The 14,824-nt window shown below is 37.1% G+C and overlaps 2 protein-coding genes across 3 annotated transcripts in view; both read right to left on the bottom strand.

The window, feature by feature from the left end:
* The window catches only part of STON2 (stonin 2), a 91,122-nt gene extending 88,927 nt beyond the window's left edge, over window positions 1–2,195 (bottom strand). The window contains exon 1 of the mRNA XM_054199970.1: window positions 1,663–2,195. The gene's annotated coding sequence lies outside the window, so the exon portion shown is untranslated. The remainder of the gene's footprint in view (window positions 1–1,662) is intronic.
* A 135-nt stretch (window positions 2,196–2,330) lies between these two features.
* Window positions 2,331–14,824, bottom strand: part of SEL1L (SEL1L adaptor subunit of ERAD E3 ubiquitin ligase) — a 35,778-nt gene continuing 23,284 nt past the window's right edge. Inside the window, exons 17-21 of one of the 2 annotated variants that reach the window (XM_054199972.1) lie at window positions 14,185–14,350; window positions 12,523–12,597; window positions 11,216–11,388; window positions 7,846–7,974; window positions 2,331–6,408 (exon numbers count right to left, since the gene is read on the bottom strand). In XM_054199972.1, the coding sequence (XP_054055947.1) occupies window positions 6,205–6,408; window positions 7,846–7,974; window positions 11,216–11,388; window positions 12,523–12,597; window positions 14,185–14,350 (747 nt within the window). In that variant the 3' untranslated portion in view covers window positions 2,331–6,204. The remainder of the gene's footprint in view (window positions 6,409–7,845; window positions 7,975–11,215; window positions 11,389–12,522; window positions 12,598–14,184; window positions 14,351–14,824) is intronic. The other variant, XM_054199973.1, reaches the window with a different exon arrangement.

Below are 14,824 nucleotides of genomic sequence, written 5' to 3'. Positions count from 1 at the left end.
ACAGTGATTTTTAATTTTGGCCTTTTGTTTGACAAGTATGAGAGAAATAAGAGCACTGAATTATTTGATAAGTAAGTTTCTGAAGTTCCTGCAACCAAACACTCTTTTCTCTCTCAATATATATGCCTGTGTGTATACATATACACACACATACACACCTATTGTAGATATACATACACATCCTCCTATGATGTGGCAATGACTGAAAGTGTAGAAGTTACTCCTTTCCTAACCTTTGAGTCCTGAAATAGTTAACGAGTCCGAGTCACCATTTAATATCTGCTGCCCCCTTGTGGCTGCAAACACACACCCTCCCCCCAGGTACAAATTTTTTTTTTGCAGCAAAAGCAATTAGTTATAAGCAATACGAGGAGAAAAATTTTAGTATGACTCTTGTACAAAGATGGAGCGACAATCATAAATAACACATGGGAACTGGAACATCTAGTTTTACAGTGCAGTTTATGCCTGTGTTTAGAAGGAAGGATGAGCATGAAGAAAAACAAGCATAGAAAAAAAACACCACTTAGCAAGGAAATACGGAAAATGCCTGACAGAGAATTGGAGAAATATAATTTAACTGCTTCGCAACATAAAAAAAATAATATTCTTCCAACTTATTTTCAAAAACCTGGAGTTACAACCTGTGTTCTGTGGAAAGCCCCAAAAAGCTGGGTAGCAAAGAAATACAAGTATGAGCAACCTATTCCTTAAACGGAGGTCTGCCTGAAACGCTCCTGCACTCAGAAAAGCTTACCAGGAATAAGCAGCAGTGGCACCGATACCTTTCGGGGTAGAAACATTCTGTCTGAGACTCACTACAGAATTCATTACGGTACCGTAATGAATGTTAAATCGCATTTGAAATGTTAAATCGCATTTACCTCTTGCTACCTGAAATGCAACTACAATGGTGCTCTACCTCCAATTATTTTTCTTTCTGAATATGGAAATTAAGACCAGATGTTAAAGTATTCATTACCTGGATAGACAGTACACTGCCCTCCCTCAGCTTAGCTTTGGAAGACACCATTTACCATCTTCTGAATTTTTTCTGCAACAAGTAAACTAGAGTGACTTTTTTCTTCAATAATTCTTTATGAAAATAGGAATTAAAGTCAGGTTTCAAAAATGCCATTAAGATCATAGTCATTTAGAGATTAGGAGGAACATTTTGGCATTATACCAAATAACACATTCTAATGAAACAGGTGTTGCAGGTTTACAAACTATACTTTCTATTAATATTTTGATTTTAAATTAAGTATTTTAGTCTTAGACTGAGGCAAATAAAGCAACACAAACCAAACAAAACCAACCAAGCCAAGAAATCAAAACAAATATACTTGTTTTCTATGAACATTATTCAGTGGCTCTTTTTAAAAAAAACCCAAAACAAACCAACAACAAACCCAAAAACTAACAACCCCACAGTCGTTTATATACCTGGTACTCCACCCCACCACAGAAAACAACTTCCTATTGACTACAGGCTGCAAGTCAAATAAGGTATCTACACTTCTGACCCCATCTCACTTGAGCATGTCAGCGATTGCCTCTCAAGGCACAGGCTGTTTTGGAAGGTGAAGGATGACCTCACTAAGCTTGAGCGACATCAGTCAGACTCAAGCTGATTTTAGTACCAGCCGGTCTGTTTCCCACCTGTAAGACGCGCTATTGGCAGCAGCAGACCACACCAGAAGCCTCCAGATACTTCAGAAAACGAAGTAACTTGGGCTGATGCCGAAGACAGTTCACGTACTGGTGCCTTCCATAGCCATCATCATTGCTCCCTCATTCTCCTTACTTCTCCCTAATTGTTTTCTTCCAAATTAATAGGCACACTGGAAAGCAAAGCAGTGCAATACATTTATGAGGGAGGACTCGAGAGTCTCAACAAGTGGAGCCTGAAGGGATGAGTGGGTCAAAAAAGGCCTGAAAAGCAAGCAAACTTGTCAGCTTGGAGTAGTCCCTCCCCCAGTATCTGTTTCTAGTCACTGTATTATCCCCATATTACTATTGAAAATGCAGTAGTAATCCTAAAGTTACTGGTCACTATTCTCGAATCACACAGCAGTTCTGTGTCTGTCACACATGGTACATGCACTGAAGAGAGGGTCACACACGTACACACACACAGAGGGCAAACTGCTAGCACAGATGAAGATACAATGCATAATTTTCTATACCCCTTGCTATGTCCCTCCTAAATTAACAGATTTATTTTTTTGAAGAGGAATAGAACTGAGAGAAGTGTGAGAATCCTTATAGGAAGGGATGTATTTAGCAGTAGCATATATCAGTGCATACGACTAACAATGGACATCCTCTGTTATCAGAACCACTGTGAACACTGAGGGTAACCACACAGGTGGTATCTTTATTTCACAAGATTAGAGATACAGTACAAAATGAATCTGTACATCTTTCTATTAACATAATTTGTTTATACAATTATATTACATTTGACCAGCCTTTATACTGATTTTAAATACAAAATAAATTTACAAAACTCCTACAAGACCCTTTAAAGAACTGTAGCTGATAAAAACCAAGGGTTCCCCCCAATAGTCCCTATTTGACATATGCATTTGCAGTAGTTCAAATCAAACTAAATCTTTTTAGTTTAATATTCTCTGAAACAAAAATATAATTTCAGTTCATTGTTGCCTATTTAAAAAGGAAGCAACTTGCAAAGGTGAGTGCGATCCCCTTTTATAGGCCAAAACTAGCATATAATAGGTGGAAACTAGATAATGCATAGTCTTAAAAGTCCTTTCACAATCCATGTTTTAATGTTCTTCTCCGAAAAGAATAGCATTTGATAGGTGTTTTTTTTACTTTAGTAAGAGCAGCTGACTGATGGAAGATGACTAAAATGTGAGTAAAACTATCTCATAAGAGTCTCATTGGGATGTTTGGATCAAAGGCCTTATCTTCTATTACGTTGTCCCATGATGGACAATATAAAGCAAGGAAAATTATTTCAAGACAGCTCTGGGACAAGTTTCAGAGTGATGAACTGGAATCCTGTTTTCTCAACAGTTCAGCATTTCTTTCAATCAGCAAGAACAGCTAGTGTATTTGATTAATAATTTGAGATACAGAACAATGATTTCCCCCATATCTTTCCATGGTTTTCCTATACATAAAACTCCCACTGACAACAGTTAAAGCTCCGTAGTTCCATTCTCTGTGCAGGGAGAGAAGAGCATGTGTCCAGGAAGGTCAAATAGGCAGGTGCTGGCCTACACTACTACAGACAAAAAATACAATTTTTCCATTCAAAGCATGCTGAACTTAGCCAGAAATGCTTCTCTTACATCAAGTTTCCCTTCTAAAATACTCCTGCATATAAACTGTAAGACAACCTGTGCGCTACCACAAGGGAATAGTACTTCACTGCAGTAAACTGACCAACCCAGCTCCTTTAGGAAAAAAGCTGCTTGATAAACTGAGTGCAAGCCAAGAAATATATTGCTAGTAAGAGTTAAATATACTTCCCTCAAAATGCAAGTTTCAGCACAGAGTAGCAAGGGATTGTCACAAAAACTTAAGTCACAAAAACTTAAGTTGTAGACAATTGATTTAGAAAACGTATTCATTTCTTTAATCCCTGAGTTAACTTGCCATTACTTATGGTAAGTACCCTTTTACTACTACCACTTCATTCAAATGAATGTCATCCAAAAAAAGTTAGCGGTAGTAATTTGGTGGAAGGGAAAAAAGCAGGAGAAAGACTTCCTTATTGCTTCTTCAAAAAGCAGTTCTTCAAAGTGAAATAACTTGCTGATCTTCAATTGTTTTCTTCTGCTGATTTCTTGGATGTAAAAACGCATCAGGTTCAGTGAAAGTCAGCTATAAGACTGTCCCATAGCAGCAATGATGAGAGATTCTCATGCAAATAGGATAGAGCTTTTAGAATGTAGTTCTAACAGATCAAACAACCAAAACATTTTAATAATGCAGTAACAAAACTGTTAAACATCCTAAGAGACCGATACCAATGAACCAATGGTATTTAACTGAAAAACATTTTCCATATAATCTTTAATTTATTCACGCCAAGCTAAGAAGAGTTATTAAGTGACAGAGGCAAAAATACTTCAGAGGGAGTGTTCATAAGTCACAGATATCTTAAGAAATGCAGCTGGGAGTGCTGTACATTTTAGACACTACATTTAAGTTCAATACTGTTCCATCTGCTAATGATGATTAAGACTGAACAAGACATTCCTCTATCACGTTTCAACCCTTCAAACTAAAATGAAAGATTTGTCTTCACATAACCAGCATAAGCATTTTGAAGTACTGAGAAGTTCTACCTATATTTTAATACTAGTCATCCATGACATTTCAGTTTACAAAAGAGTGGATTGCTTATCTTCTTTCCCAAACTACATATCTATTGTGCAACAGTATCCTTACAAAAGTACTAAGTATGAAACCATACCAAAATCTCAATTCTAAATAAAGCATATTGATATGTTGCTGCCAATCCACTGGAAAAACATTTGCATGAAAAGAAGCCCTTAACCCTTTAAACACAACATCTTTTGTCAGAAAGCAATTAAAGCTTCCTCATTTGTATTTCATTCAGCTTTAAGACAGTATATTCAGAGGGTTTAATGCTAGTACAGAAACAAATATTTAACAGCCATTGGTAAATAAGAACAGAAACTTCTGCATTTCTTCCCTCTAAGCTACTGCCTCGCTGCTTCCCACCCCCAACCCCTGAAATTATAGGTCACTGAAAATCATTACTAAGCGAAGATTCCTCTTGCAGTCTAAAAACAGCAGTCCACAGGTCATATCCTTTACACCCATTAAAAAGCCTTTGCACTGACCTGGTGGTATCAAGAAGCCATAAACCACTTGCCTTCTTTCTCTTTGGATTTTCTTGTTACAGGGGATCCTCAAGATGGCACAGTCAGAGATGTTATTTTCACTTTCTCATGTATGCCAGGTACAAGAGAGATTGGCTACAGCCAGAGCACTGTTGTAATCTACCATACAATTTTTATCAGTCAGCCAAACTTTGGAGTAGCATCACTGGCATAATTCCATGCCCCTCTGTAGAGAGCACACATCTTCAGGGCCCTTTTTGCAGATGCATTAAACAGATGCATGCATGAGATACCATATATGTTTCCTTCTTGCAGTGCAGATCACTTAAAGGATTGTTGAAAATAAAATACAGAAGTTCCACCTCTAGAAACAGTAAAAAAAAAAAAAAAAAAAAAAAAGTAAGCTAACTCACTGAGATTTCTGGCTCCATCCTTTCTTCAGCATCCACAATAATACTGGTGCTTTCTGCAACCTCAACTCAGCCTCTTTGTAAGAGCAAAGTTTAAATAATTTAGGAACCCTACCAATTTGTTTTTATGTCATGAAGTATTGCAAAGTATATAGGCTCCAAAAAAGTTTTAGAAGGATGCAAAATCTGGGCACTGTGTGGATAGTTTCCAACTGATGAGCTTTAAAGACCCAATCTGTCCCAAACCACCTCCTGGGCTCTGTACTATCTGCTGAGAACTGTCTAGTCTAAGGGGAATGGAGGAAAATATTCAAAACAAAAAATAACAAATAGAGAGTGGCATGTTTGCTGGCTTAGTTTTACAGAGTTTATAAATAATCCATGTTAAATCATCCAAGACAGCATAAAAGACCAAAGTGTAAGAAATACTAAGAAATAATGAAATAAGGGTTGTAGAAATACTTGGGATGCAGATCAGAATATAAGTTCATACAGCTCTAGTCTTTTTAGTTTGAATATAGTCCAGCTTCTTGGACTTTAATTGGCCATAAAATTATTCTTCTTGTTATTTTTATATAGGGCAACTGCTATCAAGCAGGCAAAAGCCTTCCAATGCTAGCCTTCTGCTCTCTCTAGGAGATGAAAAGGACTCTGAATAAAGAGGAACTAGATACAGCAGGCAACATTTTTGTAGTAGCACTCTTGTGTTTCCATGAAAAAAGCCATAGTGTTATTCCATTGGCACTGAAATAACATTCAAATCAGTTTCAAAAAAATTTTCTTATCCCTGAAAAAAGGCATCATTCTAAGCAGCTTTCAGACTTTTTTTGTTTTATTAAACTTCTTTGTGCCTCTTTTGGGGGAGGGACCGCTGATCCAAAGTCCTAAATCACAATGAAAATTGTTCCTTTTGGAAAAATCCAGTTCTTTCACCGAGGCTCTTGTTGCTATTGTGGTGGTTGATGCTCTGGTGGTGGTTCTTGTTGAGGCACAGCTGGCCGCAGTCCTGCTGGTCTGGGAATTGCCTGATGTTGCCTTTGTCTGTAAGCTATAATTGTTCCCAGAAGCAAGGCGATGATGGTCATAAGGTAAAGGTCCCACTCAGGCCCCAGCAGCTGGTCCATATCAATATGTGAGAATACCTCCCTTATCTAAGAAACAAGAAGTCCACATCATCATGTCAAAGAGCAAGAATAGGAAGTTACTTTGATTTTAAATTTGACTTGTAACATTTTCACATACAAGTACCAGTTTTAAAACTTCAGTAGCTCTTTTCCTCTCTGAAAAAATAGCATCACATCAGCGACGTTCTTAATTTCCAGGAACTAAATGTCAGTAAGACTAAGAGCCACGCTACATAGGATGAGCTGTTTTATTTTCTGTTCTAGGGATGAAGGTTCTTGATAGGTAGCTTTGTGACTTTCACATACAGAGCACAAGAGTACACAATGTTAATCAGAATGAGGTATGTAACCACACTAGTTGTCTTAAAGAAAGAGGAGCAAGTACCACATACACAGAGGCAGTGAACTGGTCAGTCCAGCCAAACTGGAAGTCAGCAGCAGACTACCATGAATGAAGGAACATTAAGCCCCAGGATGTGGGGCTTCTGTGGCACAATGTTGAGGTTTGTACAGATAAGGTACAGGCAAGTTAAAGGGACTTACTCTTAGCTTTGACTGAAGTGCTTTTTTATCAGACTTCCATTCGCATAAGCATTAGCCAACACACACTTTATGCCTCACTACTGTATCTGATGGTACTACAGAGTCATTGTCAATTGAAGTCTGCATCAGCAGACTTAAAACTTGGAATATCCATGTTCTGCATACTAGCTTCTGCAAGTGCTACATGGGTATCTGTTTAATTGATTTAGAGTATTTTGACTGTCCGCTTCTGGAAGTCACCAGTCTCAACACTACTAAATTTTGTCAAATTTAGTTGGATTGCCTGAAATTGCGTTTGCTCTAAGGGGTAATAACTTCTGTACCACTTGAATGTATTAAGGAATCCAAAAGGCAGGAAGATGTCAGAATACTGGAAATATTTCAGACACTATATGGAAAGAATGCACGTAAATTCCAGGCAAATATTTTTTTCAGTGCCATCACTCAGCAGAAACTCTGCACAACAGCTAAACTATCAATATAAATAATATTCTTTCCCCATAGAAATCAAACACAACTCAAGTGCAATTGTTACCACTGAATAAAAAATAGCATAAGAATTAGGGCTAAAAAAAAAGTATTCTTTCTGAACAGCAATTATGTCACTGTAATCATCTGCTTAACTTTTATAGCAGACAGTTATGGATAAGAACAGTCAAACAGGTTAGGGAAATTCTCTTCAGGGGAAGAACAGCACAGAAGAGCACTGGCTGTGCACATTTCAGTTTCACACAATTGCACAAATAAGAAATAGGAATCACAGCTTCAGTAACTTTCTTAATATGCATCAACACAAAACACACCTATGAAGTTTTCAGAAGGCTCAAGTAAGACTTCTACTTAAGTAAGATTACAACTCAAGCTTCTTTTAAAGATGGAAAACACATTTGTTGTTTTTCCTTTTAATTCTGCCTTACTTACATTGATTTCTCGTACATACTGCAAGGAATAAATCACTCCAAGCTTGCAAAGTGCTAGGAAGACTGGAACTTGAGCATCTGGGCTTGCTTCAGCTGCCATGTCATAGAATCGTTTTGCAAGATGAATATCCTAAAATTAGGAAAATACAAAGCTCAATTTTGAAGAACTTGGAAAAACCAACCATAAAACTTAGAGCTTTTTCTACAAGCTATTTTATACTGTCACTTGAATACAAGGTTTTTGGTAAAGTTAAACGCAAGCCATTCAGTAAAACTTGCCCCTTTTTTTCTGAGGGATGTTCACCTTTGCATAGACAAGTAAAGGGAAGCTTCAATCCAAGGATGAACCTATCGTAACTGATGCTAGAATTGAAGCTCACAAAGAGATTCGTATTGACGTATCAAAGCATGCACTGCAAACTAAGGCTCATACAGTACACTCTAACATCTCCAACACCACATCAAACGTGAAAGACTAAGAAAACACAAGCCATGGAGGAATGCACAGCAGCAACTCCTCCCTGCTATACTACAGTATGCCTGCTGCACAGTGCAGCTTCTAACCATTTCTGCACATACTCCCAAATTAGATTCTATGCCTTATCCAAAACAGACATAACTTGCATTAGTGAGGGCAGCCTGGCAAAAGTATGAGCACAAACAGCTGGCAACTTTAGGAAGAGCTTAAATTAGTGTTCTCTTCTGTGGCAGCTGGAACAAGAAGGCAACTGTAGCAAGACGAACAGAGGATACGTGTGCCTGAATAGTGTAACTTTCCTTGTTTGTTTGGGGCTTTTTTTGGTTCCATTTCAGATACATACTGTGCAATGTTAGGATATTTGGATACAAACTGCCTATGTTCACTCAGTGATGTGAAGGACAGGCCTGTGTAAGACTTACCTCTGGAAGTGTTCCAAGTTGGACACTTAAAATAAGAGAAACCTCCAGGACTTCATGCCACATGTTCATTTTATATTTTATCCTGACTGTGAAATACCATAAAGATTTTCTGCTCATTGAAACAGCAAGGCTTAGTTCCATAACACATGTGGAAATAACAGTATGAAAATCAACACATTATGTGAATGAGATGTACTAGCTCCCATTTTAGTATTTTAATTCAATAGAACAACTCTGAATATTCCTTGAGCCTGGAAAGTCTGTCTTTCGTGTAACTATTTAGAAGAGTTTCCTTACCTCCTTTGTACTGTGCTAGTGTCAGTGTAGAAGCAGAGCCTAAATCATGGCTTACTTTAATTTCTAATTAGCAAGCACTTCATTCAGACAAGTGAGACCTCTAGGACTCTGAGCTTTAACACACAAATAGCACTGAAATAGCATGCCATATCTTAAGAGGAGACCACAAGAAAATTAATTCGAGAAAATCATTAATTCTATTTTGAGCAGTATGTGGAAATAGTCTTCATTCTGACATGCAGACTCAGGAACTGGACAACATTAAATCTATGAAAAGCGTATAACGGTGTACATGTGTGAGATTTCTGAGGCAGCTTAATATTTGGCATTGACCAGGTGTGAGTCTGAAAACTACCTACGTATAGGAAGTATAGCATAGAATCCTGTATGTAAGAAAGACTATTTATTCAATAAGTAGAGAATACATCAAAAGCTGTTTGTGGAAAAAAAGCCTAGTAAAACACACCATATTTATTCAGGATTATCCAGAAAGAGCAGTGACCTGAACTGAAGTTGTGCAGGCCACCTTATTGGATCATTCTAACTTTGGAGTGCTTGCAGTCTTAATGACATGGACATAGATGGGGAGAGAGTAAGAGTACACATCCCTTTCTTCAACAGACTAAATCCCTAATTTGTTAGACACTATAGTGCTAGAATCTTTATATGCCACTTCCACAGACTTTAGTGGTAGACATCACCTGCTACCCCAGGAAGCACGATTTTAACTATCAGTGATTTTCAGAGGTGCTCAAAATTCCGCAGTTTCCTTTCTAGGAAAAGAAAGCCAAATATTCTTTTGCTTCATTCAAAAAACAGCCTTTTTCCAGAATAGCCTACCAATCCTAAATCCCCATCCTCTCCTCTTACAGTTGTAAAGTTTTGGCACACAGCAAGCAAAGACATTACTTATCCAGAATTCCTAAGACTGGTTTTATACACGGAATTTCCTTGTTTAGACATTCTCAGTGCTTCTTTCCCATATTTACACGAACAATTTCCATTTCCCTTGCAGTTCAACTCTTCCTTCCACAGTGGAGAGGAAAGTATTATTCATCTGCTTAAAGCAAGGCTGCATATGCTCATTGTGAGCCCCTGTGTACTCATTTCGTCTGTTTATGTGTAGCCATCTCTGCTTCAGGTTGGAGAATACTCTGTGCAAATGACAGCATTAGGACTCATTTTTCTCAAATTCTTAGCAGTTATGCTGAACGTGATGTAATAACATTTTCAAAGTTTTTATTACTTGTTCTAAATTGGGTTGTTTTCAAGGGAGAAGCAAAGGAAATAAAAAAAGTCCGTGTCTGAAAGGATTTTATTTCAAAGAAAAAACAAGAAAAAAAAGAAAACCTCTCAACTTTACCACAACTGCTTTTAGCTGCAAGCACATTTTCAGAAGTTAACTAGTTTTGAAGACTCAGTTAAAAAGAGAAAACAGTTCTAAAACAAAATTTGAAGGTAAGCTTTCAAAATAATGCTGTTGTGTATTGTCACATCTACAGGTAGGTCAGTAAGCAGTTTTCAAAGGTTGATTGCTTGCTGCTGCCAAAATAACAATATTGACCTAAGACTTGCCCTTCACTGTTTTAGTTAACTCATGGACAGCAATACACCATAGGCTTCCTAAGAGAACCAGATATACTGCCTTCTTTTAGGCAATGTAGTTTGTAAAGCAAATTGTGGCCTAGCCTAATTTGAAAAACCATAGCTAATAATCACATTGTTGTTGGTGCTTATGGTTTGTTACTTGAAGATGCACAGAACTTGTTTTCAAAATGTCATGATACAGAAAACAAATTAACCAGTGTTTCAGAGGTTGAGAACAATGTTGTCCTGAAGTACTTTGAACCTGTAATTGATTTGCATTCATTTCATTACACTTCAAAGTCTTGAAAGCATTACTAACAGCATACGGCACTCTTTGCCAATCTTCACAATTTTGAGCAAATAGTTTTTTCCCTGTTTATACCTCATTTCTTCACATTGGTAAGCGTGAAGTGGATATACTTATCCATTTGCTATTGGAGAGTGTATTGGGAGACATGCTAATTCTCCTAATTCTGCTACTTTGGGTTGTATAGTGCCCAAAGCCCAGTAGTGGTTATGGATTTAATCTAATATGAGCAAATGCACTAACTATAATTAATCAGACTATCAGCCAACAGCTTACTCACCTGCTTGATGCCCAATCCCTTCTCATGCATGTAGCCCAGATTAAACATTGCTTGGGCACTGTGCTGTTGCTCTGATGCCAGTCGATAGTGAATAAATGCAGTTTCATAATCAATATCAGTACCAAAACCATAAAAATGGTAATCTCCAAGCTTAATTCTTGCAACAGTATATCCTATAAATCAAGAAACAACACAAAAAGATAAAATAGTTAGGCAAAGAAAGCCTTTCAGTTTCATATGAAGATGCAGTAAGGACTTTATTATTACTTTCCACAGCTTGCACAAACTGTTTCCTTTTTTCCCACTCTCACATAAACAGCTTTTTTTTTTTTTTTTTTAAATATCGTGTTTAGCTAACCTAAACATAACTGATTTCTATTTTCAGGAAAGTCCTTTTCCCAGTAATCCTACCAACATTTTTATGGGTATTTAGTGGCATCAGTCGAAAATCTATATCATGTTGTTCATCATCGCTTATTACAGAAAAACTTTTCATTTGTTATATAGTCATTAAGGGCTTCAGCTTTGTTTCTAAAACAGATACACTGAAAACTTGAAAAATAAAGTCTCTCATTATCAGTTGGTAATTGAATACTTACCCATTTCATCCTCTCAATTTCTAAGTTTCTACTAAAAACCAAGTAGGTCTGAAGATTTTCAGACAAAACTCTTAGGCAGCATTTGCATGATACGCATGCTGTTAAGTAAAAAGCTAGCAGACAGACATTAGTGTAGATGCACTCATACAAAAGTTAGAGACCTCACACTGAGATATTTAATTACTAAATTTAGTTTTGCTTATTTTATGATAGGATTACAACTACCAGAGTTTAAAACTTGGGTTGGTTGGACATCAAGACTGCATTCTTCATCACTGAGCTTTGCTTGCTTTGAATAGGAAATTGCATTTCTTATAAATGTTGACAAGTACCAAAATCCTAAAGGGTACTTTGTATCTGTTTTTCCAAGTGAATTTATTTTTAGAAAAGTCAGGGTAAACATTCCTAACGCTGTTTAACACTGCTCTATAATTCCATATGGAATGGCAAAAGAAACACATTGTACATTTGTGTTTTAGTTCTTTTAATCTTCAGGATTTCAGAATGGCTCAGAACTGCAAGCATATTGCAATGACGTTACAGCTAACAGTGGAACAAAGAACAGCAACTACTCTATGTGGAATAGAACTAACGTTGAGCAGAAGGAGGTAAGCTTTCCCTCCTTGCCCATTTCATAGAAAGCACGAAATCAAACATTAATGGCTCTGCTGATAATAAACTAATTGGAATTGTGAGGTATGGACATACCTTGAGCAGCTGCTCTATTCCACTGAAGCAAAGCTCGAGGATAGGTTTCATTTTCTCCTACTATACTGGCTTCTTCTAGAGAAGAAAGTAATTCAGTTAAACAGAAGCATGGTACATGCACACAAGACCACAAAAAAGCCCATGCTTATATTTAGCCTGCTGAAATGAATTAAAAACTTGAAGTAATCTGTGCTACAGCACAAAAAAGATTCAACCCATCCAAAACTTACAAAATCCCCTTTCATTTATATAGTCTTTCCTTCCATATATCTGCCCACATAAGAGCTAGGAACAAGTTGTACCATTTCACCCTGAAATATTGCTTACCAAGTGTCTCTCCCATTCCTACTCCAGGAAATTCTGAAGCATCCTTGGAGAATGCCAGAAGATGCACATACTTCGAGCTCTGACAAAGCTGCACTCAAATACAAGGCTAAAGTATAAGCTATTTTAGTTTGACCATCTGAAAAACAGGACTATTCAAGTAAAATGAAGGCTTAAACTCCTTAACAGCCAGAGACTGCATATTTTACACAGCAGTGCTACAGCTACTTCAGAACACAAGGTATTTTACTTGTCCATGTCATAAATTGAGGGTTGTTGAAGTATCAGAATTCAGTTAAAAGGATTTGTAACTTTTTTCGCTTCTAGTGTAAGTATGGTCTCAGCTATACGATCTCACAGTTGACATACAGACTTTCTGTATAAAGCGTATAAAAGAATTTTAAATTCATCTCCAGTTGAGATGCAAATATATCTGAGTAATGACAATCAGAATTTTAACACAAGTAAAGATGCTATTTCTTTGCAAGAACCTACTCCCAGCCAAGACTGTCATTTCTGTAGCTTATCTAAAGACGAGTCACTGAGGCACCTTTGAAAAACATTCACTGGAAATTAAGATGTTAGATTAGCCTATTAGCCACCAATAGCCTGATTTTTATATTAAGATACAAAGCCCTAATGCTGGTAAGGACACACCTAGGTTTCTAGGTTTGAGATCCAGAAAGTTCAAAAATTCTGGGTTTTGTAGTTTCTGGAAAGATTTGTCACTTGTTCTTCCATTGTTTCCCCTACGACATCAAACTAAGAAATCCAAGTTCTAGCCACCTAGTTGCAATAAGAGACCTGGGACAAGTGTTTTTCAAATCTAACAGAACTAACTGCCCAGCTCTTCATCCCTGCTTCAATAGTAGTAAAAGTGAAGTTACAAAAAAATCTGGAAAAAAATGACAAAAGACATTACAGGATAAAGAACATAGGAAACTGAAGCTTGTATGCATAGTAAAGGCCAAAGGAAAAACTAATGCAACTCCTACTTTATAGATTCAAAAATGAGTGTTAAGTCTGTGTTTGGGAAGCCCAGGGAAGAAAATTTTCAGCACTGTGCAACTTTCTAAAGCGTTCTCCATTTTTTAAATCCTGTAACTTAGAATTTAAGTGTATTCTAACTTTTAGGCCAGAAAGCTATCCTTGGAGGTGAAAATTAAAACTGACTGCTACCCAGTGTGACGAGCAAGAAAGAGGACAAGACTCTCACTGAAGTTCTAACTGAACAAGAGCTATGTAATTATATCTTCAAGCACACTAGCACTCTGCTAAACGGGCTACTGCAGATCAACTCCAACTCCCCAAACTTTCAGTACAAATTCAGGTCCTTACTCTGATCAAGTATGAAAGCAGCATTGCTTTGTGCAACTTCGTAGCCTTGTTCTGCCAGGAGAAGATACTGAACCACAGCAGAATTTGAATCACCATCTTTATAGCTGTTGTAGGCAGTCATCAATCTTTCAGACCAACGTCCCCGTTCACATACATTCTTAAACAACTGCAGAGGGGGAAAAAATAAAAGGGGGGGAAGACCGGTTGTCAGGAACTTCAGAAATTTAGGTTTTGCAAGAGGTAAACCTTTAACCTTCAAATGCCTGCTTAAAATATTTACATTTCACAGGAAAAACTTGATAGACAACTTACTGGTTAAGACAGGCTTACTTTAAGATGCAGGTTACTAAGCAAATACAAGCCAAGATTCAGATGCTTGCTCAGAATTATTCTTAATATCAGCTTTTTGTTACACTTAAACCCATGTCTAATTGAAGAATTCAGTACTTATAAAATACCAGCTTACTTTGTATTAAGATTCTCATTTTCTTCCAAGTTAATAAAGGAAATACAAACTTGCCATACCAACATAAAAATAAAGATTTTTCTCATGAGATATAAAGGAGTTTGATAAAGATATCACTTTTCCTTTTGATAGCCTTGGCTCTGCAGTCACCAGTGGATTTTAGCTAAGACAAAT

The sequence above is a fragment of the Rissa tridactyla genome, chromosome 4 (genome assembly GCF_028500815.1).
Source record: "Rissa tridactyla isolate bRisTri1 chromosome 4, bRisTri1.patW.cur.20221130, whole genome shotgun sequence".
NCBI classification, from domain to species: domain Eukaryota; kingdom Metazoa; phylum Chordata; class Aves; order Charadriiformes; family Laridae; genus Rissa; species Rissa tridactyla.
This window is presented reverse-complemented; position numbering and strand designations above follow the sequence as displayed.